Source organism: Garra rufa, chromosome 18 (assembly GCF_049309525.1).
Source record: "Garra rufa chromosome 18, GarRuf1.0, whole genome shotgun sequence".
Taxonomy (NCBI): Eukaryota; Metazoa; Chordata; class Actinopteri; order Cypriniformes; family Cyprinidae; genus Garra; species Garra rufa.
Window position 1 is genome coordinate 37,834,522 of NC_133378.1, and position 24,497 is coordinate 37,859,018.

Here is a 24,497-nt window from a genome sequence, read left to right on the forward strand (position 1 = left end):
CCTTTCTCTGCAAGCTTATTTCGCTCCCCCTATGATGTAGAAAGGGGATTTTATTATAATATTACAGTCCCACAATTTGCACATTTCCATCCATGTTGCCCAACATTTAGCTTTTGCAATTGACAACGGTGTACCAGTCCTAACGGCATGCTGAAAGCATGCTAACTGTTCTGTCATTGGCTGCACAGATGAGCACAGAACACTATTCAGGCCCCGATCACACCGAACGCGCCCATGCGTTCTCAAAACGTGAGGCGCACCGCACTGCCTTTTCTGGTGACTTTTAAAAAAAAGAGCAGTGTGTTGCGTTTTTTTCATGTTGCTAATCAACGACTAAAACAGCTGTCCTGTCAGTCAAATCAAAGGATTATAGTGCGAGCGCTCTAAAATCTTTGGTTTTTGCTGTTAAGTAAACTGTCATATTAGCAGAAATCTTAAATACAGCTCCGGGTTACCCGCGACAGACATCAAATGTTTCTCCTCCATTACTGCAGTCTCCGGACTTTCTAAGCAATGGTAAACTTTCATCACCACAACAGAAGGCCCGCCTCTCCTTTCATTCGATTGGACAACGGGAGAAAACATGAATGACGTTGGGCGTTTTTCCGCTCAGAATTTTTCAACTTCAGGCGCTCAGAGCGCTTCTGCAAAAACGCGAGGCCCCTGGGGCGCATAAGCAGCACGCAGAATGCAAAAAAGGCGCCTCTCACTGCATAAAACGTGTTCTGTCTGATCGGGGCCTTAGAGTTCCAGCCTTAGAGGAGACAAGACAGCAGTGGATTTATTGATTTATTTACTGTATATTACATTGCTGCCACACCAATCTAATATAAACGTGATTTATTTCTTTTTACCTTTACAGACATAACTGTTTTTGTACCTTTTTACCTTACATTTGTGTTTTTAACAAACATTTGACAGTTTAAGTGCAATAAGACATGAAAGAGAACTTAGTTTAATACTCACATGCCGTATAACAGCCTCTTTCTATGCATGTGCTTTAGATGTGTGGAATTATTTCAGAAGTTTAAACTAATATGGTTTAAAATGCATGATAGGGTTGGGTACCGTTCACATTTAAACCAGTACAGTACCTAGAATTCAGTGCCGGCACCCAACAGTAACTTTTTTTTGGTACTTTGCACTCTGTGTAATAACAAAAAAAAAAATTATTTAATTGAAAAAGTAAGCCCAAAACAGGTTAGTTCATTTGAGTTTTCCCTATTTTCCTCCCTTCTCTTTTAAATAGCTTGTAAAAGCACTGTGCACATTTTACTTTCACTTTCAAATTAGCGGCAATTAGGTGTCAAGCAATTGTTTGTTAAGCAACCACTGTGGAACCAAATAAGAAACATAGAATGTTTATTAACAAAACAAATAAGACGACACACTAGGGCTGCTCGATTGTGGCAAAACTCAAACACGATTATTTTGGTCGATAATTTAATTTAATTATTAATTAGTATTATTATTTAACACGATTATGACTGGGTCCAAAACTTTATATTAGTGATTCATTTAAAGATAGAAATACAGCAGAAAAAAAAAAAAAAAACAGTAAAAAAGAAAATAAAAAAACTCAGAAAATATGCCATTCTGTGTTTTTTTCGGAAACCATATGGCCCTAGAAATGTAACCACACTTCAGTTTACCCTGCGTTTTGTGTTTGAATAAGTTGCAGGTGCGACATCACATAACATTGTCTCCCATTCTCTAGCTCTCTTTTTCTGTAACTTACGCGACCAGATGTACAGTACTCTCAGGTACCGATTGATTTAATGTGAACCATTAGTCTGTAGTACTGACACGATTTGGTCATTTTAGGCAAAGTATCTGATTTACGAGATGTAAAGGCACAGCCCTATTCTAGAAAAAGGGGTGGGGAGCAGAAGCCATTTGCATTTAAAGAGACATGCACGAAAACAGTGTGTTTCTCCTTCGACTCAAAATAGGCATTTTCAAAATGATATGTAATAATAATAAATGATCTGTGGGGTATTTCCAGTGAAAACTTTACAGATACATTCTGGGGACACCTGAAACTTGTATTGTAAACATTTTGTGAATTTATACTTAAAAGAAGAACAAATTTCATTCAACGGGGTCAGAAAAATAAACTTGTTGGCAAATATTTGTTTTTGTCAAATAGTATCTAACATTATTTGTACTTTCTGTAAAATATAATTTTTGCACATAATCCTTTTTATGTCTGGTTATCAAACCCCTTTGAGGATAAAAAGGGTTTATTTCACTGAGAGACTTACTGAGACACAAAAAACTAAAACAAAATCAGCCTTTGAAAGCTTTGACTGTAAAACTCAACTCAACTCAAAACTCAATTTTTTTTTTTGACGAGATGATTAAGTAGACGGGTTTTAGAGGTTCTTATGCATATTTTATTTAGTGTTTGACAAGCCACAATAAAGCTTTTTTGTTCTGCTTTGTTTTAAGTTAAGTATTTGCTGTTTTTTCCAAAGTGTTTATTTTAGCCAACCCCAAGTGAGAAATGTTCACAAATTTATTTCAATAAGAAATGAGCGGTTTAACCAGCATTCAAGCAATATAAGAAAAACAAGTGTGGGTCAGACCGACCTCAACACAACAGCAATTAGACTTTTTGTGCCACAGGATGAAAATTTCGCAATTATGTGGAAAAATTTTTTGGTTTTGGATCATTTCCAGGAATGTTAAAATTCATAACCTCAGCATGATGCTTGACAGCCATTTCATTCCTATTAAAGCAAAACTTGATACTCTGGAAATATGTCCTGAGCACTGAACGACACTGTTAGGCAACTTTAAAAGAGGAAACACTAAAGGCTTTTACAAAATCATCTTTCTCAGAAAACTGAAATCCAAATCAACATTTCTCTCTTTAAACGTTGCTAGTCAGTGTTTTGTTGATTGTTGTGTGTCTTTTCTATTCTAGGAAGTGAAATACTTCCAGTTTCCTGGAGAGCTGCTGATGAGGATGTTGAAGATGTTGATCTTGCCTCTGGTTGTGTCCAGGTAAGACTTGATGTTGCTCTTGATGGATAAAAAGCTGATTTTATGACTTTAGACCTTCATTTTCTGCTTAAAAACATTTAAAACTACTGTTTGGGGTTTTAATGTTTTAGAAACAAGCGTCTTATGCTCATCAAGGCTGCAAAACATTTTTTACAAATTAAAACAACTGTTTTCTATTTGAATATATTGTTAAATATAATTTATTCCTGTGATGAAACGCTGAATTTTTAGCATCATTACTCCAGTCTTCATATAACATGATCTTTCAGAAATCATTCAAATGTTCAGATTTGCTCTGGAAGAGACATTTATCATTAAAAAAAATAATGTGGCTTGCTTGCAATTGGCTTGCTTCAAACGTTTTGTGCAAACTGTAAAACATTTAAGATCTTTGATGACTAAAATGTTTAAAAGAACAGCATCTATTTGAAATAGAAAGATTATAAATGTCACTTTTTATTAGACTGGTCAGCCACCTAAACTAGCTTGAACCTCTTAGAAACCATGTTCCAAACATTTAATCTTCTGAGGCTGGTTTTTGCTGAAGTTGTTCATATAAATGGAAGATTTATGAATAGTAACAAACCCAGCAGTCCTGGCTTTATCTCAGACGCCTGTCATCAGCTCGTTTTAATAAACCAATTTCCACATCATTAAATAAATTGGCCCAGCTGTACTAAACAAAGAGCCAGTCTTAATTTAGCCATGCACATCATGCTCACAAACACCGTATTGCAATTATCCGCCATCTTACTAGAAAAATAAGCAACCTGATCTGACAAAACATGCCCTACATAAGCAACACACTGCAAGAAATGGTTTTATTCCAGAGTATTTTTGTCTTGTTTTCTAGTATAAATATCTACAAATTCTTGAATCTGGATGATTTTAATTGACAATTAAAATGACTTAAAGGGATAGTTCACCCAAAAATGAAAATGTTATATTTATCTGCTTACCCCCGGGCATCCAAGATGTAGGTGACTTTGTTTCTTCTGTAGAACACAAATGAAGATTTTTAACTCAAACCATGCCGTCTGGTCTGGTAGTCATATAATGGCAGTGAATGGGCACCAAACCTTTGAAAAAAAAAAAAAAAACCCATGCACAGACAAATCTAAATTAAACCCTGCGGCTCATGACGATACATTGATGTCCAAAGACATGAAACAATCATTTATTGGTGAGAAATTGAACAGTATTTAAATAATTTTTTACCTTTGATACACAGCAATTTCTAACTGTCCTGAGTGTGTGCTCAGCATCTGATGCGCAAACGCCGTAAGGGAAAATCTGCGAAAAGTCAACAGTCCCAGATGAGTTCACGCAAGCTTTATGAATTATTTTAGCTTTAAATTGGTTTGAACAATCAGGATAAGCGCAAATAATTACCATTTTAAATAGCCGCTATACCCACAATCTCTGTGCACTGTGTAAACAATGAGTGTCCTATGCATGCGACAGATCGCTTCTGGCGTTTGCGTGTACTACGCCAGAGCGCGTTAACATGTAACAAGCCGGATGATGAGCTTGTGCTCAGGACAATTGGACATGGCTGTGTATCAAAGGTAAAAAATACTGTTCAGTTTCTAGCAAAAACCAATCATTTTGTGTCTTAGGACATCAATGTATCGTCACGAGCTGCAGGGTGTTATTTGGATTTGTCTGCGCATGTTTTACTTTCAATGGTTTGGTGCCCATCCACTACAATTATATGGATGACATGAAATCGCAAATTGGCCTTAAACCATTAGTAAATAAACTACAGAATATTATGTTGTCTAATACACGCACAGCACTGCAAGAAGCTCCTTAGCAAGGGTTCAAAGTCCAAAGCGCAAGAAAAATCTGCACTAAAACAGCGGAATGAGAATCATTCATAAATCTGCTGCCGTCAGCAAAAATTAGTACTAAGGTCTTCCTGCGGGTTTCCGTCAAAATAAAAGTCAACATTCATATATGTTAGTATTGTAATTTTACTGTTGCTCTATTAATACATTTATTATAACACTCTTCTTTGCTCAGCAAGGCTGCATTTATTTGTACATTAAAAACACATGGCTGATTCAAAAAGGGGGTCTTAAAAAATGGCCAATAAATATATAACTTAATAATTTTAAGTTAAATTGTGCTTTGTTGGTAGGATATAATGCCTACTAGAATGTTAAAAATGTTCAGTCTTAAATAAATATATATCCAATCCAATCCAATTTTATTTATATAGCACAATTTAAACAAACACAAGGTTTCCAAAGTGCTGCACAAGATACAATAATAATAAATAACACAACAGAAGCACAATAGGACAATGGACACAATGAGGTAAAACACAATAAAACAAAAATAAAACAAACGAGATAACAGATAAAACACAGTAGAATCAAGTAAAATCAACTTCCTACTAGGTGTTAAAAGCCAAAGAGAAGAGGTGGGTCTTTAAATATATATTTTTAAATATATATAGATATATATTTTTAAATTGTTTTTTTTTTCTTTGTAAAGCAAGACAAAACCGTAAAAAGCAAATATTGGCTATTTAATTTATGAAATGGTGAAAAAACATTGGGAGAAAAACCCCTTCAGCCCAGTGTGTAATTTTGTTCGGCTTCGGCAAAGAATTTTCATTTTGGTCCATCCCTAATATTTGTAGTAGAAAACAAGACAAAAATAAAGAAGAAAATCATTTGTTGCAGTGCACACCACACCAAAAGCAGCCAAAATAAGCGACCCCTGTTTTGTTTTTTGTTTTTGCATTAGTTTCAGTAAAATATGACTGCCTGTGTTGGGAATTCTTAAATAAAATTTTAATGAAATATATAGCTTGTTGTTGTGTTTAACACAGCCATGATTTGAAACATCAATTTCAAACACACAAATCCAGAGAGGAGTGTGAATTGCACAGAAGGAGGTCTGGCATCAATGAAAAGAGGGATTTCTGAGAAAATCCTATTTAGTTTCCGGAAGCCTATATTTCTATCAATATGTTAGCCAATTTCCTTTAAATGTCTTGTGTACGTAAGAAAAGAGCACATCCTGGTATTCATTTGACCACTGACTTCACTGAATGAACCCTTTGAACCTGCCAATGAGGTTAGTGTGGCCAAAACAGATGTGAAAAGATGGAGTAAAATTGTTAAATAATATATAAATTATATATGTGTATGTATATATGTGATATGAGCTTTTAAGGCATCGAAGAGTCACACTGTGGACAATTTTTAACACATTCAGTTTCTGTCGTCTGAGATTTCATTTACTTATGTGCACTTTTCTGTTCAGCTCATTAAACATTTTTATCAGGCAGACAGAATGTCGTACTTGATCAGAATGTGCCCATATAGTAATTCTCTGGGATTTTCTTTTTTTTCTCCTGATGAGCCTCAAATTATAAATGTGCCAATATGACTAGTTTATTTAAGTTTGTCTTGTACCAAATGCCTCGTATTCGTACAGACATTCATATCAAATTTTCTGAGAAGAACTCATTAAAAACTTCTGGTTTGATGTAATTAATCAATGACTGAAAGGTTTCTGTCTTTATTTGAGGAACCATAATTGAAAAGCATAATGTTCTAGTTCCAGTATGTAGGACAAAATAATTTGTGCCAAGCGTAACATAAATGTTTCAGACTTTAAAGTCAACATGAAAAGCATTCCTGACCAATTTTACTTTTAGAATTAAATGAATTTCTGAGTAAAACAATAGGCAATAAGAGAAAAGAAATAGCATTTTACATTAGAATAGAGTTGGAACAATGGTAAAACATTTATTTTGTTATTTGCAATTAACATTTAGAATGTTAAATTAGCAAATTATTGACAATATTTTAGAAATAATTTAATTTAATCTTTTTTTTTTTTTTATCTGTGAGTGAGATAAGAAAAATCAGGGTTTTGTTTGTTTGTTTTTGCAGTTTAAGACCAAGAACATGCACAAAGAAAGCAAATAGGGTAAAGTTTAATTCCATGTTGATTTTAAAATATATATTTGCTTAGAAAAAAAAAAAAGTGTGTGTGCTTTTTGCATTAGCACATTATATTAGGTAATAGGTACAGACAGAAATGCATGCAAATCCCACTGGGATGTAGACTAGATTTCATCCCAAAGTCCTCATTTCTACATTTAAAAATGAAATAAATGGTAGATTTGAAGTCAGCACAGGTTTTCATATCAGCTGTGAGATAGTGAGAATCTGACATAAGGGCATTTAAAGGAGCAATGACAAACATACTTTAATACTGAAGAGTTCAGAAAAGGTAAACTGTTTTTTCAGCCTCCTCGTTTTTGTCTTTGACACAGCAGCTTTGTGAAGGATTTTATTCATCTTAAACGGGTCCTTCAGATCCAAAGTCTACATCAGGTTAAGGTTCAAATTACTTTTGAAACTCCCACCAAGGTCGGCATACTAAATGAACCTGTTTTTTCACCATTCACTTCTTTTAATCTGACTATTCTAAAAGATTTCTGATGTTTAACACATGGCAGTGGTGTAGTTTGGTGAAGTTTGAAGCCGTTTTTAAGAAGTGGGGAATTTCAACTTTGCAAGGAAGGACAGTCTTGAACTTCTGATTCGCATCCTATAAGGACTATTCAAACGTGAGTTCTGAGAAGTATAGATTAGCGCTTGTTGTTGTTTGATGTTTCTGATCACAAATGCATTAAAAGACAGTAAGTCATTTTAATCAGTAATTATGTCCCCACTGGATGCAACAAATGCCTTGTTTATTATAGGTATAATAGCTTACTATGGAAGCTGATATTCCAAATATGGTAAGGGGCATTACAATTTTGTCACACTCTTGAAGTATTTGGTCAATCACAACTCACCGGATAGCTGGCCAATCAGAGCACTGATGCATTTCAGAAAGGTGGGGCAGAAAAATAATGTATGGTATATGGGAAATAATGTGTTTTTTGAACCTTAAACCACATAAATACAATGCAATACACCAAACACACAAAATAATGTTATTTTAAGTAACGTCATAAGATTATGGAAGTCTGTGTCCTCCACTGAATAAAAAAGAAAATTGCGACTTTTTTCACAATTGCATTTACCTCTTGCAATTCTTTTTTTCTCAGAATTATGAGACAGGAACTCTCAATTGTGAGTTATGAACACAATTGTATATATATATATATATATATATATATATATTTTTTTTTTTTTTTTTGCAGAATTGCGAGTTTATTACTCACAATTCTGATTTTAACACAATTCTGAAAAAGCAAAAAAAAATCAACTGCAACATATCAGCCCCCAAAATTTGACTTTATAACTGACAATTGCAAGAAAAGTCAGTTGTGAGTATTTGTCTCGCAATTGAGTTTATATCACACAATTCAAACTCGCAATTCTGACTTTATAACTTGCATTTGCAAGTTCATATCTCTTAATTCTGACTGTACCACACAATTGCAAGTTTATATCACACAATATTGAGAAAAAAGTCAGAATTGTGAGATACAAACTCACAATTGTGAGAAAAAAAAGCTGTTTTATCTCGCAATTCTGACTTTATTTCCCGCAATTGAGTTTATATCACACAATTTTGAAAAAAAAAAAACATTAGAATTAAGACTTCACATCTCGGAGTTCTGACTTTATAACTCACAAATGCAAGTTCATATCTCACAATTTTGAAAAAAAAAAAAAAAGTCTTAATTGCGAGATACAAACTCACAATTGCGAGAAAAAAAGTCAGAGTTCTGCATTTTTACCTTGCAATTCTGACTTTTCTCACAATTGCAAGTTCATCTCACAATTTTAAGAAAAAGAGTCAGAATTGCAAGTTACAAACTCACAATTGCGAGAAAAACGTCAGTTGTTTTATCTCACAATTCTGACTTTCTCGCAATCGAGTTTATGTCACACAATTCTGCAAAAAACATTAGAATTATGACTTCACATCCCGCAGTTCTGACTTTATAACTCGCAACTGCAAGTTTATATCTCACAATTTTGAGAAAAAAAAGTTAGAATTGCAAAATACAAAATCACAATTGCGAGAAAAAAGTCAGAGGTGTGCATTTTTATCTTGCAATTAGGGCTGGGCGATTCTTTCAATTTTTTCGATTAATTCGAATTTACGTTTTAAGACGATTTAATTTTTCATAAAATCGAGGCATCGCGATTTTTAAATAAAAATATTAGATACAGTGTAATTGCACCAATGGCAGAATAATTAAGAGGCAATATTGTCCGACCACATGATGGCGCACCTAATTAACCGCTGTATTCAGAACGGAAAACAAATAACGCGTTCTGGTAAAATAACGCGAATCACTAAGGGGACATGATTAGCTGCTTGCTAGCAAGTTAGCCTGTTACATTACAGTACATACAATTTCACTTACCACATAAACAGAGTAGAGAGATGATTGAAGACAATGGCGAATTATTTGCATATCAGGGCTCTAGAGTGCGACCTTCAAAGGAGCTTCAAAGGTTTCCATGTGTTTTGCACGTTGACTAATGTATCTCAAGTGTAGAGAGAGTGTAAATAAGAGACTGAATGGGCAGTAGCTTTGTTTATTATAATAGAGCTTTGTGAGATTGCGAACTAAGATGAGTGACAGCTTTTAATCATTTTTAAGGGAGTTTGTAAACTCCCTTAAAAGATATTGAGATATTGATTTATTATAACAGTTAAATAAACAAGAAGTTATTATTAAGTGACTAACATTGTCTGACTATAAGACTATTGCCTGATTTCGTCGTCAAAAGTGGTCTGAAACAAGTCACAGCTGAGCCGCTGCGCATCTCCACTCAAACACAGCGGTGTTTCGTATATGAATGAACGTGCGTTTTTAAACGAATCTAGTTTTTAAACGAATCAGTAAAACTGAATCAGTATTTTCCTGTGAGATATCCTTCAATAATCTTTGTTTCATTTACTTAGAACCTTTTTAACTGTTTATTTTTTTTGTTCTGTCAATATCTCCTGTTTGTACAGTATAAGTGACATTGATTTCTATGACATTTTATTCCTGAAAACATGTTTTTCTGGTGGCTGACAGTGTTTTCTGAATCATAGAGAGATAAAAATAGATTTCCAAGATCCCATATTTTGAAAACCCTCTACTCTAACTCTAATATGTGACACGCACACACACAAAACAAGTCTAAAGTAGCATGGGTATATTTGTAGCAATAGCCAAAAATACATTGTATGGGTCAAAATTATATTTTCTTTAAGACAAAAATCATTAGGATATTAAGTAAAGATCATGTTCCATGAAGAGATTTTGAAAATATCCTACCATAAATATATTGAAACTTCATTTTTGATTAGTAATATGCATTGCTAAGAACTTCATTTGGACAACTTTAATGGTGATATTAAAATTTTTTGCACCCTCACATTCCAGATTTTCAAATAGATGCATCTCCACAACTATGAAATAGAAATTGCCCTAACAGACCATACATCAATGGAAAGCTTATTTATTGAGCTTTATCCAACATTGGTTTATTAAGTATTGTCTAGCACAAACCAGTTACAACCTTCCATAGTGTTTCAGTTCAGTTACATTCACTTTAAATGCAGCCAATTAAAAAATAAAAACAACTATAATACTATAACATACTGTAATATGTGTAGGAAAGTGATGTGTGATAGTGATGCTCTAACGTTGAGAGCATTTTGACCATTGACCCTTTTCCATTAAACACTCAAACATCAAACCTTTGAGTTTGAACTGCTCATTTCAGTCAGAAAACATCCAATGTAATGACCCTAAAATATCTGTGTGTGATTTGGTAGCAAGGCTTCCATTAGCATCTGTGTTTACACTTTGTTTACATCAATCTTGCATTACTTTTGTCCATGACTTTAGTCTTGTTCTGTTAATCTTTAAAGAGGTTCTTCTTACCCATTTGAGCTTTCATCAGATGCATTAGATGAATAATCACTGTGAAGACTCCAAGTAACAAAATGAGGGGTTACTTCATGCAGTTTGAAGTGTTTCCTGCTTCTTAAATTACCCTTTTTGGTCTTGTTTGTTTATCTAATTGGCTAAAAATCTCTCTTGCATGTGAGCTTCTGACATGTAGTTAGTCTTTGCTGTTAACCACATGTGCATTCGATGCCTTGAGACCGAAATGCCCATAAACACATGTCAGACTGAGCTTAATCACCATCCGTTTTGTGGTTGCAAGCGTGTTCATGGCTGCTTGATGAACTTCCAGCTTTGGATTTGGTGAGTAATTGACATTATGCATCAAAACAGACCATTTACCAGCGGCCTGACCTCAGCGATGAAGCGAGGTCCTGTCAATTTTCCATCTGTAAGGAATACCGAATACTCTAAGGACTTTAATTAGTTGGAAACAGAGGAAGTTTTTAAGTTTCTGAATATGCATTAGAGGTCTGTGTGAGAATTTACAATGACTGTTTACAAGACTAATTAATATGCAGTAATATCACTGATTTGACACTATTGGATGAAAAAGAAATTTGAATTGAATTGAGCTGGAACTGATTTGAGCCGAACAATAACTGTGTGGTTTTCTGTAAACCAGCATACAGTATAGCTGAATTAAACTCATTTCATAGTTGATGAACTTTATTGAAACGCCTAAATTGAGCACTAAACTCTTATGCAGAGCTGCTGTACAGCTGAAATTGAATTTGTTTTCTCTGAATACTGAAAATAGAGAAAGGCACAGGCAGAAATGTTTAACTATTAAATATTACTTGCCAGAGTAATGCATGAATCAGAAATAATGTCAGGCTTGACTTCATGATGTTTCAAAGTTAAGACAATTTTACACAAACTTAGATTTTAAACAACGATGATGTGAGGTTAAGAGACAAAAGTGAAAAAAATAAAATAAAATGCATTGTTATGGAATTCCATTCTATGAATGTATATCATGCTCAATTTTTATTTTATTTTTTTTAAATAAAAGCCATGTTTATCATGTTTAATGGTGCACTGAAAGACACACAAGTATGAGCTAACAAGAACCTTATGGAAAATTGCCTTTTTGTTGCCCTTCATAAGAGACATGCGTAAAATAGATTGTTTAAACTGAAAACAACTATTGATTTAAATCCCACTTCTGCAGTACTTTCCAGCTGTTTTATTATTTCCTTCTGAGTCTGGCATTGATGAATATCTCCCAGGATATTGTGGGAGCCAGTAACTGATGGCTGTAAATCTGATTTCAAGTTCTTGGCAGTTGAGCACGTCTAATCAAAACATGAAGGCATGACGCATTTCTATAATCTACTGGCTTTTGGTCTTGTAAACTGTTTAACAGGCAGCCTTCCTCCATTCAGCAGATCAGATGCTAATGCAGTCGCTTGTTCTTAAAAGTGAAATGCATTTGGCTCAAACAAACAAACAAACAAAAAATATATATACACACACTACAAGTCAAAAGTTTTTGAACAGTAAGATTTTTGATGGTTTTTTTTAAAGAAGTCTCTTCTGCTCTGTATTTATTTGATACAACTCCAAAGTACAGCAAAAGTATTGTGAACTATTTTGACCATTTAAAATAACTGCTTTCTATTTGAATATATTTTAAAATGTAATTTATTCCTGTGATCAAAGCTGATTTAGTGACATGTGATCCTTCAGAAATCATTCTAATACGCTGATTTTTATTATTATGATCAATATTTTAAAAAGTTGAGTACATTTTTTTCTGGATTCCTTGATGAATAGAAAGATCAAAAGATCAGCATTTATCTGAAACAAAAAGCTTTTGTAACATTATACCAAAACATGGGGGAAAATGATACAAATTAATACTTTTATTTAGCAAGGATGCTATAAATTGATCAAAATTGAGGATTAAGACATATATTGCTACAAAATATTTCTATTTCAAATAAATGCTGTTCTTCTGAACTTTCTGTTCATCCAAGAAACCTGGAAATAAATTCTACTGCTTTCTACATAATAATAATAATAATAATAATAATAATAAATGTTTTTTGAGCAGCAAAGCAGAATATTACAATGATTTCTGAAGGATCGTGTGACTTGAAATCAAAGGGATTAATCAGATTTTAAAACAGAAAACAGTTATTTGAAATAGTAAAAAGATTTAAATTTTACTACTTTTGCTGTACTTTGTATCAAATAAATGCAAATAATGCTTTAAAATAACATTAAAAATCTTAAAAAAGGGTAGTGTACATACAGAATATACATACGTACACAATTTTGATTAAGACATGTGTTGTTATAACAACAGTGAATAATACTGAATCATTTTTCTTTGTTCTTTGATGGTCTGTATTATTTACACCAATCATGTCAACTATTCATCGCACAAAGCCATACTATCAAAGTGCATATAATAAACCTTGCAAATGATGTTGTGATCTCCTTAACAAGCTATTGAAAACAATTTGAGAATAATTCATGTGTTGTTTGGCATTAATGGATGTAATCACATTCAATTGTAGAATGACGACATGCAATGATTCATTGCATTGGTTGAAATGACTGAAAAAAAAATCTTATTTTTTCTGAGCCATTTCATTTTATTTTATCCACACAAGCTCAAACAATTCACAGCTTTGATTTGCATTTAAACTAAAGATACCAGCGTAAGGGTGTCAAAACACACACAGAGAAATTGTGGCGAGTGCGTCATTTTGGGATGAAGGAGAGAACCAAATGAGATGGAGAGCAGCTCTTAAATTAAATTTGTTATTTTCCACCACAGGAGGTGAATTTATCAGTCATTTCCTCAAGAAGTCCTTCAGTGAAAATCCTCACAATTAAATTCAGAAACAACCCAACACACGCGCCTAAATCATTATTTATATTTTAAAGTTTGGATGGATTTCCCCAGAAATGGCATGCTTTCATCTTTCATCATTCATCCGTCTGTGTTTATGTCACAACTGTAAATGTGACCCTGGACCATAAAATCAGTCATAGGTAGCACAGGTATATTTGTAGCAATAGCCAACAATACATTGTGTGGATCAAAATTATTGCTTTTTCATTTATGCCAACAAACAATTCAGATATTAGGTAAAGATCATGTTCCATGAAGATATTTTGAATTGAATTGAATTGAATTAGTAATATTAGTAATATGCATTGCTAAGAACTTCATTTGGACAACTTTAAAGGCAATTTTCTCAATAATTGTATTTGTTTTGCTCCCTCAGATTGGTCAAATATTGTCCCATCCAATATTAAACCATACATCAATGGAAAGATTTTTTATTTGTTTTTCAAGTGTTTCAAAAAATTAACCCTTATGACTGGTTTCGTGGTCCAGGGTTACAAATAAGGGAAAGAAGGTCAGGCTACTGTTATATGGAGTGAAATTAGGTTGAAGCCCCAACAGCTGAGCCCCGAGTTTGCAAGCAAAAAGGGAAAGCAACAGCACCCAAAATAAAACACAAATCAACATAGTTTGCGTAGCACCATCATTTGCCGTATAATGTTTTTTTACCACGTGCCATCAATCAGTCATATTGGCGGCAAGAAACGTAAACAATGCCACTGAACTGAACAAAACTTGCATACAGTATTTTGCTGATTATAACTGCTGAAAATGGTCAATTACAGTATTGTCATGTTTTGGGCTGTACTAATCCGTTGCACCAGGAAAAACATTTGGAGTACTATAGACTGCCAAACGTTGTAACAAATCAAGGAGAAGAGTGCAAAAGATTGTCCAAGGAACAAAAGCCATAAAAATCAAGCAAGAATCCTGACAACATTTTTTGGCATGGTAGGTGAAATATCAGGCTAATATCTCAATGAACACTGCTTGTACGTATCTTTACCACCTATTAAAGGAACACTCCATTTTTTTCTGGAAATGGGCTCAAGTTGAGTTTTACAGTTTTGAAATGCATTCAGCCGTTCTCCTGTTCTGGCGATATCACTTTTAGCATAGCTTAGCATAGATCATTGAATCCTATTAGACCAATAGCATTGCATTCAAAAAGACCAACGAGTTAAGATATTTTTCCTATTTAAAACTGAACTCTTCTGTAGTTATATTGTGTACTAATATCGGCGGAAAATGTTAAGCTGCGATTTTCTAGGCCGATAAGATTAGAAACTACACTCCCATTCCGGCGTAATAGTCAAGGAAGTTTGCTGCCTTAACATAGCCGAAGCAGGCGCAGTAATATCACACAGCACCTTAAAATAGTTCCTAGGTTAGCATGTCCACATGTGCTGCGTGATATTACTGCGCCTGCTTCGGCCATGTTACTTCAGCAAACTTCCTTGAATATTACGCCGGAATGGGAGTGTAGTAATCTCAGCTTTACATTTTCTGCTGGTCTCAGTACACGATATAACTAGAAAAGAGTCAAGTTTTAAATAGGACAAATATCGAAACTTGTTGGTCATTTTTGAACGCAATGCTATTGGTCTAATAGGATTCAATGATCTATGCTAAGCTATGCTAAAAGTGATATCGCCAGAACAGGAGAACGGCTGAATGGATTTCGAAACGGTAAAACTCAACTTATTAACTTGGGGGAAGTTGGAGAATGAGACTATTTCCAAAAAAAGTAGAGTGTTCCTTTAACTTTAGTTTGTCAAAATATTGCACCCTTTCCTGCTAACTAAGTCCTTCTCTATTATAGAAACTTCCACATGTTTTTCTGTGGTTTAGACAGCATACATTAGCAGAAAAACATATTCAGTAGTACATTAACCATGCAATACATGCTGTTGTTTACATTCGGTAACTAAACAAGCCGTGGAATAAACCAAATGTATATGATGATAAGTTGTAACAAAACCTGACAACATCAAAACTAGTTCATGCCTTGCTCTATTAGCTTATAAATCGCCTTGCCAAATTAAAGCTGATATGAATAGCAAGCATTATGTCTAACCTCAGCATTGCCAAACTGTTTTAAAAACAATTAATTTCAACACGTCCAAACAACATCAGCATATTAGCAATTTACCTGTTGAAAAGATGTGTTTTGTCCGGAAATCCGGCTTACTTTCATTATTTCATTATATGATGATGTGATTAGCCTAAGTTTGGCGTTGATACCTTTAAATAGCACGCCGAACATCCGTAACCATATTCATCCGCGTAAAACAGCGGCGCCGAACTACAACTCACTTGAAGACCAAAACAATGTTCTTCCGCAATATCTTTAAGCTTTGGCCGCTAGAGCGTCTAGTGTTACGTAAAATCATTACCTCATAAAGTATTTTGGCGCTATTGTGACAGATATCAGTCTTGACATATGATAATTTCTAATAGACCATATAGCTGTTTAGCATTTAAGCAAGTGTTTCTTTTTAATAAATATGTTATACTTTATGTTGAAAATAAGTTATACCACAGATCCGGAAATATGCTCTTTTTAGACAGATTTAAAGAAAGTTCACAATACTCACCATTTTGTCCATCCAGAATTAAATCTTCTGGGCTTTTCTTGTAGCTTAAATCAGACACGACTGATAATTTGTGATAAAATGAGACTACAATAAACGTAAATATCTAATTTGTAACAAATTAGTACTATATTGGTAATATAATTTGCTTTATAATACATAGACATCATATAATGGTAACATTTTTAATTAGATTTTAAGGTAAAATATTTAATTTATATAATATATATATTTATATATCAGTATGTGTGTGTGTAACAACTTTTTATATATTTTGTTTCATGAAATATTTCATTGTATTTATACTACATACACAAAAAATACATTTAAATTATATAAAAATTGTTTTATATAAATAATAAATATGAGAACATTTACACTATACCAGTCAAAAGATTTAAAGTTTAAAAAGTCTCTTGCATTTATTTGATCCAAGTATAGCAAATACTAAATATTTTTACTATTTAAAATTATATTTAAAAATGCAATTTATTCCTGTGATTTCAAAGCTAAATTGTCAGCATCATTACTCCAGTATTCAGTGTCACATGATTCTTCAGAATTCATTCTAATATCATTCTATTAAACAATTTTAATATTATCAATTTTTAAAACTGATGAGTACATTTTTTCAGGATTCTTTGATGAATAGAAAGATCAGCATTTATTTAAAATAAAAAGCTTTTGTAACATTACACTCTATACCATTCAAAAAATTGGAGTCAGTATCATTTTTATGATCAAAAGTGATGGTAAAGACATTTATAATGTTACAAAAGGTTTCTATTTCAGCTAAATGCTGTTCTTTTGATCTTTCTATTTAAAGAAACCTGAAAAAAATCTTCTGAGCTGTTTTCAAAATAGTAATGAATGTTTTTGAGCAGCAAATCAGAATTTTAGAATGATTTCTGAAGTACCATGTGACATGAGAAATGATGCAAAAAATTTACTTTTGAAATCACAGGAATAAAATATTTAAAAATGTATTCAAACAGTTGTTTTAAACAGTAAAAATATTTAAAAATGTTAAAATTGTTGCTGTACTTTGAATTAAATAAATGCTTCTTTAAAAAAAAAACATTAAAAATCTTACTGTTCAAAAACTTTTGACTGGTAGTGTAAACGTCTCATCTGTAATTTTTGAACACGGTCCACAAACAAATTAAAGAGAGGTAAATAAATGCAGCTGTCCATCCATCTCTCCATCCACACGCTTCATTTGAATGCGTATGCAGATATTTGTGGAAGCTAAATCTCGGGTCACGACACACCGCTGATCTGGCTGTCAGGCGGCTCGGATCTTCAGAGGGGATTTGTTGTTTTGAAGTCGACCCACTGATGCATGCAATCTTCCACTGACTGTGAGATGCTGCTGATGAAGGTGCATCAGCCAGGCTTCCAGGAAAAGAGGCAGTGTGCATTACTCTCTGTGGAGATAAGACATTTACAGAATGTCAGAGTCAGAAAAGGCATCATTTTTTACCCCTAAAAGTACATGCGAATAGACCTTAATGTTTTATATCTTCTCTTAAATCATTTTATCCAGTAAGCATGCCATGCAAAGGCACAAGGTGTTTGCAAGCACAAAATATGTGTAATTAGTCCTATGCAAGGTAGTATAGCATTTGGACGTGACTCAACTTTAATGGGTTGTAAATGTATTGTTGTAGACCTTGAGAGCGGCATATTGCAATGCATCAAAACGGACACCATTTCTAAACATTACTTATTACAAGAGCACAAACACTTTTAGCTATGCAACCTTTAATTCAGCCATTGTTTTGTTCAACAATATACAGCGATATGCATGACATTCTGCACACTGCTGTCATGGCAAATCAATTGTTTGAAGAGACTTAAAAATGTCTGCGTGACATTGCATTGCATTTTGTACACTACATTTTTTCAAAAGCCATAAAGTGTTTTGCTTGCGCAATGTTCCATTAAAATGAATGCCACTCGTTTAAATGTTATCATCTAAAGCAGTATCATTTATGCATTTTGAAGTGCCCAAATCAGTTTTGGCACTGCAGTGTTTTGTGCATTTATTCATGAGAGATTATGATGCTAGTTCTGATACGAAGAATGAACTGAACATATGCTTCATATTTCTGATAAACAATATTTCCACTTTGCTGATAAGGGTCAAAACTCACACTGTAAACAGGAGCGGATAAAAGGAGAGAGAAATAGATTTGATATTTCCTTAATAAATCCATCAGCATGCAAGTCCAGATTGAAACGTCACTGCGGCTGGATACGGATTACCCACAATGCTCATCAGGGTCACAACCTTGAACAAGAGGATGGTGTGCATGCAAACATGCCCATTTACACTGACCTGACATCAGCTGTGGCATGTTAACGTCAGAATGAGAAGGTCACGGTCTCAGCTGCGCTCCTACGAGAATTTCAAATGCAAACCCTTATGAAACTCAGCAGTCGGTTATGGAAACTTATTTCTGCCATGGAAAAAAAAAAATTAAAATGGAAATCACGACTTTTTATCTCACAATTCTAACTTTGCATAAATGAGAATTACATACGTTATATTTTAGAAAAAAGGTCAGAATTGAGAAACTGAGAATAAAATGTTATCGACCAATTCTGACTTTTTTTCTTGCAACTGCTAAGTTATATTTCACAATTCTTAGTTTATACATTACCAATCAAAAAATCTTGAACAGTAAGATTTGTAATGTTTTTTAAAGAAGTCTCTTCTGCTCTCCAAGCCTGCCTTTATTTGATTCAAATTACAGCAAAAACAGTCCAATTTTGAAATAGTTTTGCTATTTAAAATAACGGTTTTCTATTTGAATACATTTTAAAATGCAATTCATTCCTGAGATCAAAGATTAATTTTCAGCATCATTACTCCAGTCTTCAGTGTCACATGATCCTTCAGAAATCATTCTAATATGCTGATGTGATGTTTAAGAAACATTTTATTAGTATTATTATCAATATTTAAAACAGTTACAGAGTACTTTTTTCAGGATTCTTTGGTGAATAGAAAGATCCAAAGATCAGCATTTATCTGAAATAAAAAGCTTTTGTATTTTGTATTGTTGATGTTGTTTTTTTGGAAAATAAATTATAATTTTTTTTTTTTTTTTTGGCAAGAATGCTTTAAATGGATCAAAAGTGTTGATAAAGACATTTATAATGTTGCAAAAGATTTCTATTATAGAAATGTTCTTCTGAACTTTCTATTAATCAAAGGAACCTGGAAAAATCCTACTCAGCTGTTTTCAACATAATAAAAAAATCAGAATATTAGAATGATTTCTGAAGGATCGTGTGATTGGAGTAATGATGCTAAAAATTAAGCTTTGAAATCATAGGAATAAATTACATTTTAAAACGTATTCAAATAGAAAACAGTTATTTTATTTAAACAGCAGAAGAGACTTCTTTAAAAAACATTAAAAACTTTTTGCCTACATGTGAATATCTAATAATGAACTTAAAATATATATTAGTTCTATATTATAATGTCATTTCTGATTTGCTTACACAATAAATAATTTAGATTATATATATATATAGACATACATAGACATATACATATGACATATATATATGTCATAAGTCTCTTATATTTATTTTTATCAAACATTTATTTGATCAAAAATAAAAACTGTAATATTGTAAAATATTATTATAATTCCAAATAGCTGTTTTCTTTTTGTTTATATAGTAAAATGTAATTTATTCCTGTGAGGCAAAGCTGAATTTTCAGCATCATTACTCCAGTCTTCAGTGTCACATGATCCTTCAGAAATCATTCTGATATGCTGATTTGCTGCGCAAGAAACATTTATTATTCTGCTTCATATTTTTGTGGAAACTGATATATTTTTCAGGTTTCTTTGATGAATAAAAAGTTCAAGAATAGCATGCTTTTGTATTACATAAGTTTTTCTGTAACTTTTAGCAATTTAATGTGTCCTTGCTGAATAAAAGTATTCACTTCTTAAAAAAAAAAAAACCTTGGTGAACAGAAGAGACTTTATTCAAAAACATAAAAACAGTAATATTTAAAACTTTTGATCAATGTACATTGTGTAAAGTTATTCATGGAATGAGAAGTTAATTTCTTTGACAAAAGATATCAAGTATGGTCTTGCAACTTTGTTTTTGCTTTTGGTTTTCAGATAATTTAGTGCTTTTAATTAAGTTTGTAATGCAGCAATTTTTCTCAGAGCTGGTTGGTTTTGTTATTGGCTTTGAATTTTTTACTGAAGGATTAATGTGTAAAATACTTATGGAACTAAGGCTTAAAAAAACGGATTTACAGCTACTGCACATCAGAGAGTTTTTTTATTCTTTAGGTAAATTGCTCTTTTTGTTTGCATGTGTGTTTATGTCCAACACAGCTGCAGCTAAAATGACCAAAAACTGGTGTCTAGGACTGTCCCCATCCAACTACAACTACATTTTTGCATTTGATATAATTTTGCCCACAGTTTATTTTAATCTGCCTTATAATGGCTGTGGTAGCTAACATATTCATAATTCATAAAGAGAAATTAAATATAACTTAATTTGTGCGTCCTGCTAGCTAAATTTCACATACATAAACAAAGATCTGTCTCTAAACCTCTCTTTTCTTTGTTCAAAGTTGCTCTAGACAAGATGGAAACTATCCAAAGCTCTTTTAATCCTAAAGCAGGTTTTACAAAAATGAACCATAGTTTGTTTTACCACACTACTTTGTTTTATTTTTATAGCTGTACTACCTTAATGGTTTGATATTTTGCACAGATGTCCCGATCTGAACGGTGATTCATGAACATGCGCTGAAGTTCCAAACTGAATCAAATGATTCATGAACCCGCTCTAAAGTTCTGATGTGAATCAAATGATTTACGAACCCGCTCCAAATTCCAATCGAAATCAAATTATTCACAAACCCGCTCCAAAGTCCTGATCTGACTTAACTGATTCGCAATAAGTGCTCAGAAGTTCCAAACTAAATTAAATGATTCACAATCCGCACTCCAAAGTTCCAATCTGAATCGAATGATTCACGATCCATGCTTCAAAGTTCCAATACATGTACATAACACTTGTAACCTCGCTAGTTTTATGACATTAACAGAAATAAGCTAAAAAAGTATGATGTTTACAAATAAAATCCATATTTTCATTCTAAAGACAACTGCTTTCCATGCTGAAACATCTAACACAACAAATCTAACACAGGTTTACTGCTAACTAGTGAAAAACTCCATTAATATGACTTAACTCATTTAAAATATTTTGACCACTGCAGTTCAGTTGGTGACTGTTCAATAGGAAATCATCTGAAAGCATCCATTCATCTCACACCACTGAAGTGAATGTTATCAATCAGTATATATTATAATAAATATTTAAGAAAATATTGTTGTATCTGATTGTATTAATCTATATAAAGTGTCAGTCAGATGAACTGTATGACAGCTACTGACTATTCTAAACAATGCAGGACAAAATTTTAAATAAAATGAAACCTAAAACGAGAACTCAGTGAAGTGTCCTGAGGTTTAAAAGAGCATCGTCTGGTCATGCCACAAAAGTCATGATGTTGCAAGGCAGTTGCCAGGTGCTTTCTTACTAGTCCAAGTCAAAAGATGTAATATAAAATATAGATATTAAGGAGAGACCTGAATACCAATTTCATTTTCTCAGTTCAACATCCACATCTGTGACTGTATGTATCAATATGTACAGTACTCAAACTCAAAAAAGCCATCCAGTGCAGGAAACTGAAATTGTGTGAATGCAAAAAAAAAAAAAAAAAAAAGCACTATTTTTTCAGCAATCGTTAATATGTAATCTGTGGCTGATAGAACAGCTGTTTAGAGGGCACCTTCTCTCTCCCTCACGTTAATCTGACAGCTTTGTGTGGATGACTGACTGACTGACTGCTCGTGTTGTAGTGAGATTTAGCTCCGTTCCCAGAGAGATGAGCATGTGGACATGACAGCTTTGGGCTTTTTATAGGTGCCTGAAGAAGTTCAGTTTAAAGGCCTGGAGAGATCAAATTAGATTTTGTTCAGCTACAATAATAACACCAGAATGTGCAGTGGAATAAAACCATATAGGATTTCATATAAATATAAATATTTTATATATGTACATATACATATATACAGTACAGGTGCATCTCAATCAATTAGAATGTCGTGGAAAAGTTAATTTATGTCAGTAATTCAACTCAAGTTGTGAAACTCGTCTATTAAATAAATTAAAGTTGTGTAAGTCTTTGGTTCTCTCTGGTGTTGGTCCACTGTGTTTTTTGAAAACCAAAGTCACTGTACCTGTTTACCAAGACATTTTAGAGCACTTCGTGCTTCTTTCTGCTGACCTGCTTTTTAAAGATGCTGATTTCATTTTCGAGCAAGATTTGTCACCTGACCAAACTGCCAAAAGCACCAAAAGTTGGTTAAATGACCATGGTGTTGGTGTGCTTGACTGGCCAGCAAACTCACCAGACCTGAACCCCATAGAGAATCTATGATGTACTGTCAAGAGGAAAATGAGAAACAAGAGACCAAAAAATGCAGATGAGCTGAAGGCCACTGTCACAGAAACCTGGGCTTCTATACCACCTCAGCAGTGCCACAGACTAATCACCTCTATGCCGAATTGAGGCAGCAATTAAAGCAAAAGGAGCCCCTACCAAGTATTGAGTACATATACAGTAAATGAACATACTTTCCAGAAGGCCAACAATTCACTAAAATGTTAGTCATAAAGAAATTATGTTTTTTGAGGAAAACATTTGTTAAAAATGTTTTCCTCAAGGAAGAAGGGTCTTGTCTAGAAAACAGATCGGTTATTTATTTATTTTTTTAATTACAATATACTTTTTAACCTTAAATGCTTGTCCTGTCTTGCTCTGCCGTTTATTTCTGGTTAAAGACAGTTAGGGTATGTCGAAAAACTCCCATCTCATTTTCTGCCTCAACTTCAAAATCGTCCTACAGTACAATGTTTTTTTTGTTTTTTTTGTTACCTTTTTTTTGTAAAAGGTGTTTGATCTTCTTTGCATGTTCACTTTGCAAACACTGGGTCGGTACTTCTGCAGCAATGTAGGGCGATTTTAAAATCATTTTTGAAGTTGGCGGAAAAAATGAGATGGGAGTTTTTAGACATACCCTAACTGTCTTGAACCGGTTGAACTGGAAAAACAGAGTCCAGGCAGAGCAAGACAAGACAAGCATTTGAGGTTAAAAAGTATATAAATTGCAATTGAAAGAAAAAAACAACCAATCGTTCCGTTTCGATAAGACCCTTCTTCCTTGCTGAGATCGTTTGAAGCCACATTTAAACTGCGGTTTGGAAGTTTAAACTCGGGGCACCATTGAAGTCCACTATATGGAGACATGAACCTCTTGGATGACAAAGGGGTGAATACATTATCTGTACATTTTTGTTTTGGAATTGAACTACTCCTTTAAAGGATTAGATCACTTCCAGAACAAAAAATTTACAGATAATGTACTTGTCATCCAAGATGTTAATGTCTTTCTTTCTTCAGTCGTAAAGATTTTTTTTTTCTTTTGAGTAAAACATTTCAGGATTTCTCTCCATATAATGGATATGTATGGTGCCCATGAGTTTGAATGTCCAAAATGCAGTTTAAATGCAGCTTCAAAGGGCTCTAAATGATCCCAGCCGAGGAAGAAGTCTTATCTAGTGAAACGATCGGTTCTTTTCAAAACAGATTGACAATGTATATGCCTTTAAACCTCAAATGTTTGTCTTGTCTTTGCGATGCGCATACGTAGTCTGTGTGATCAGGGTCAATACAGTTAGGGTATGTCAAAAAACTTCCATCTCGTTTTCGTCTTCAACTTCGAAATTGTCCCAAAATCGCTGTTTTACCTTTTTTTGTAAAGGGTTTTTGATCTTCTCTGTATGTTCGCTTTGTAAACACTGGGTCAGTACTTCTGCAGTGATGTAGGATGATTTTAAAGTTGGGGAAGAAAATGAGATGGGAGTTTTTCCAACATACCCTAACTGTATTGAGCCGGATCACACAGACTACGAATGTGCATCGCAGACATGAGACAAGATGAACATTTGAGGTTAAAAAGTATATAAATTGACAATTTGTTTAGAAAATAACCGATCG

General features: G+C 33.4%; 1 protein-coding gene across 1 annotated transcript in view; it reads left to right on the forward strand.

The window, feature by feature from the left end:
- The window catches only part of slc1a7b (solute carrier family 1 member 7b), a 59,975-nt gene that overhangs the window by 18,064 nt on the left and 17,414 nt on the right, over nt 1-24,497 (forward strand). Inside the window, exon 2 of the mRNA XM_073822756.1 lies at nt 2,930-3,009. Coding sequence (XP_073678857.1) covers nt 2,930-3,009 — 80 coding nt within the window. The remainder of the gene's footprint in view (nt 1-2,929; nt 3,010-24,497) is intronic.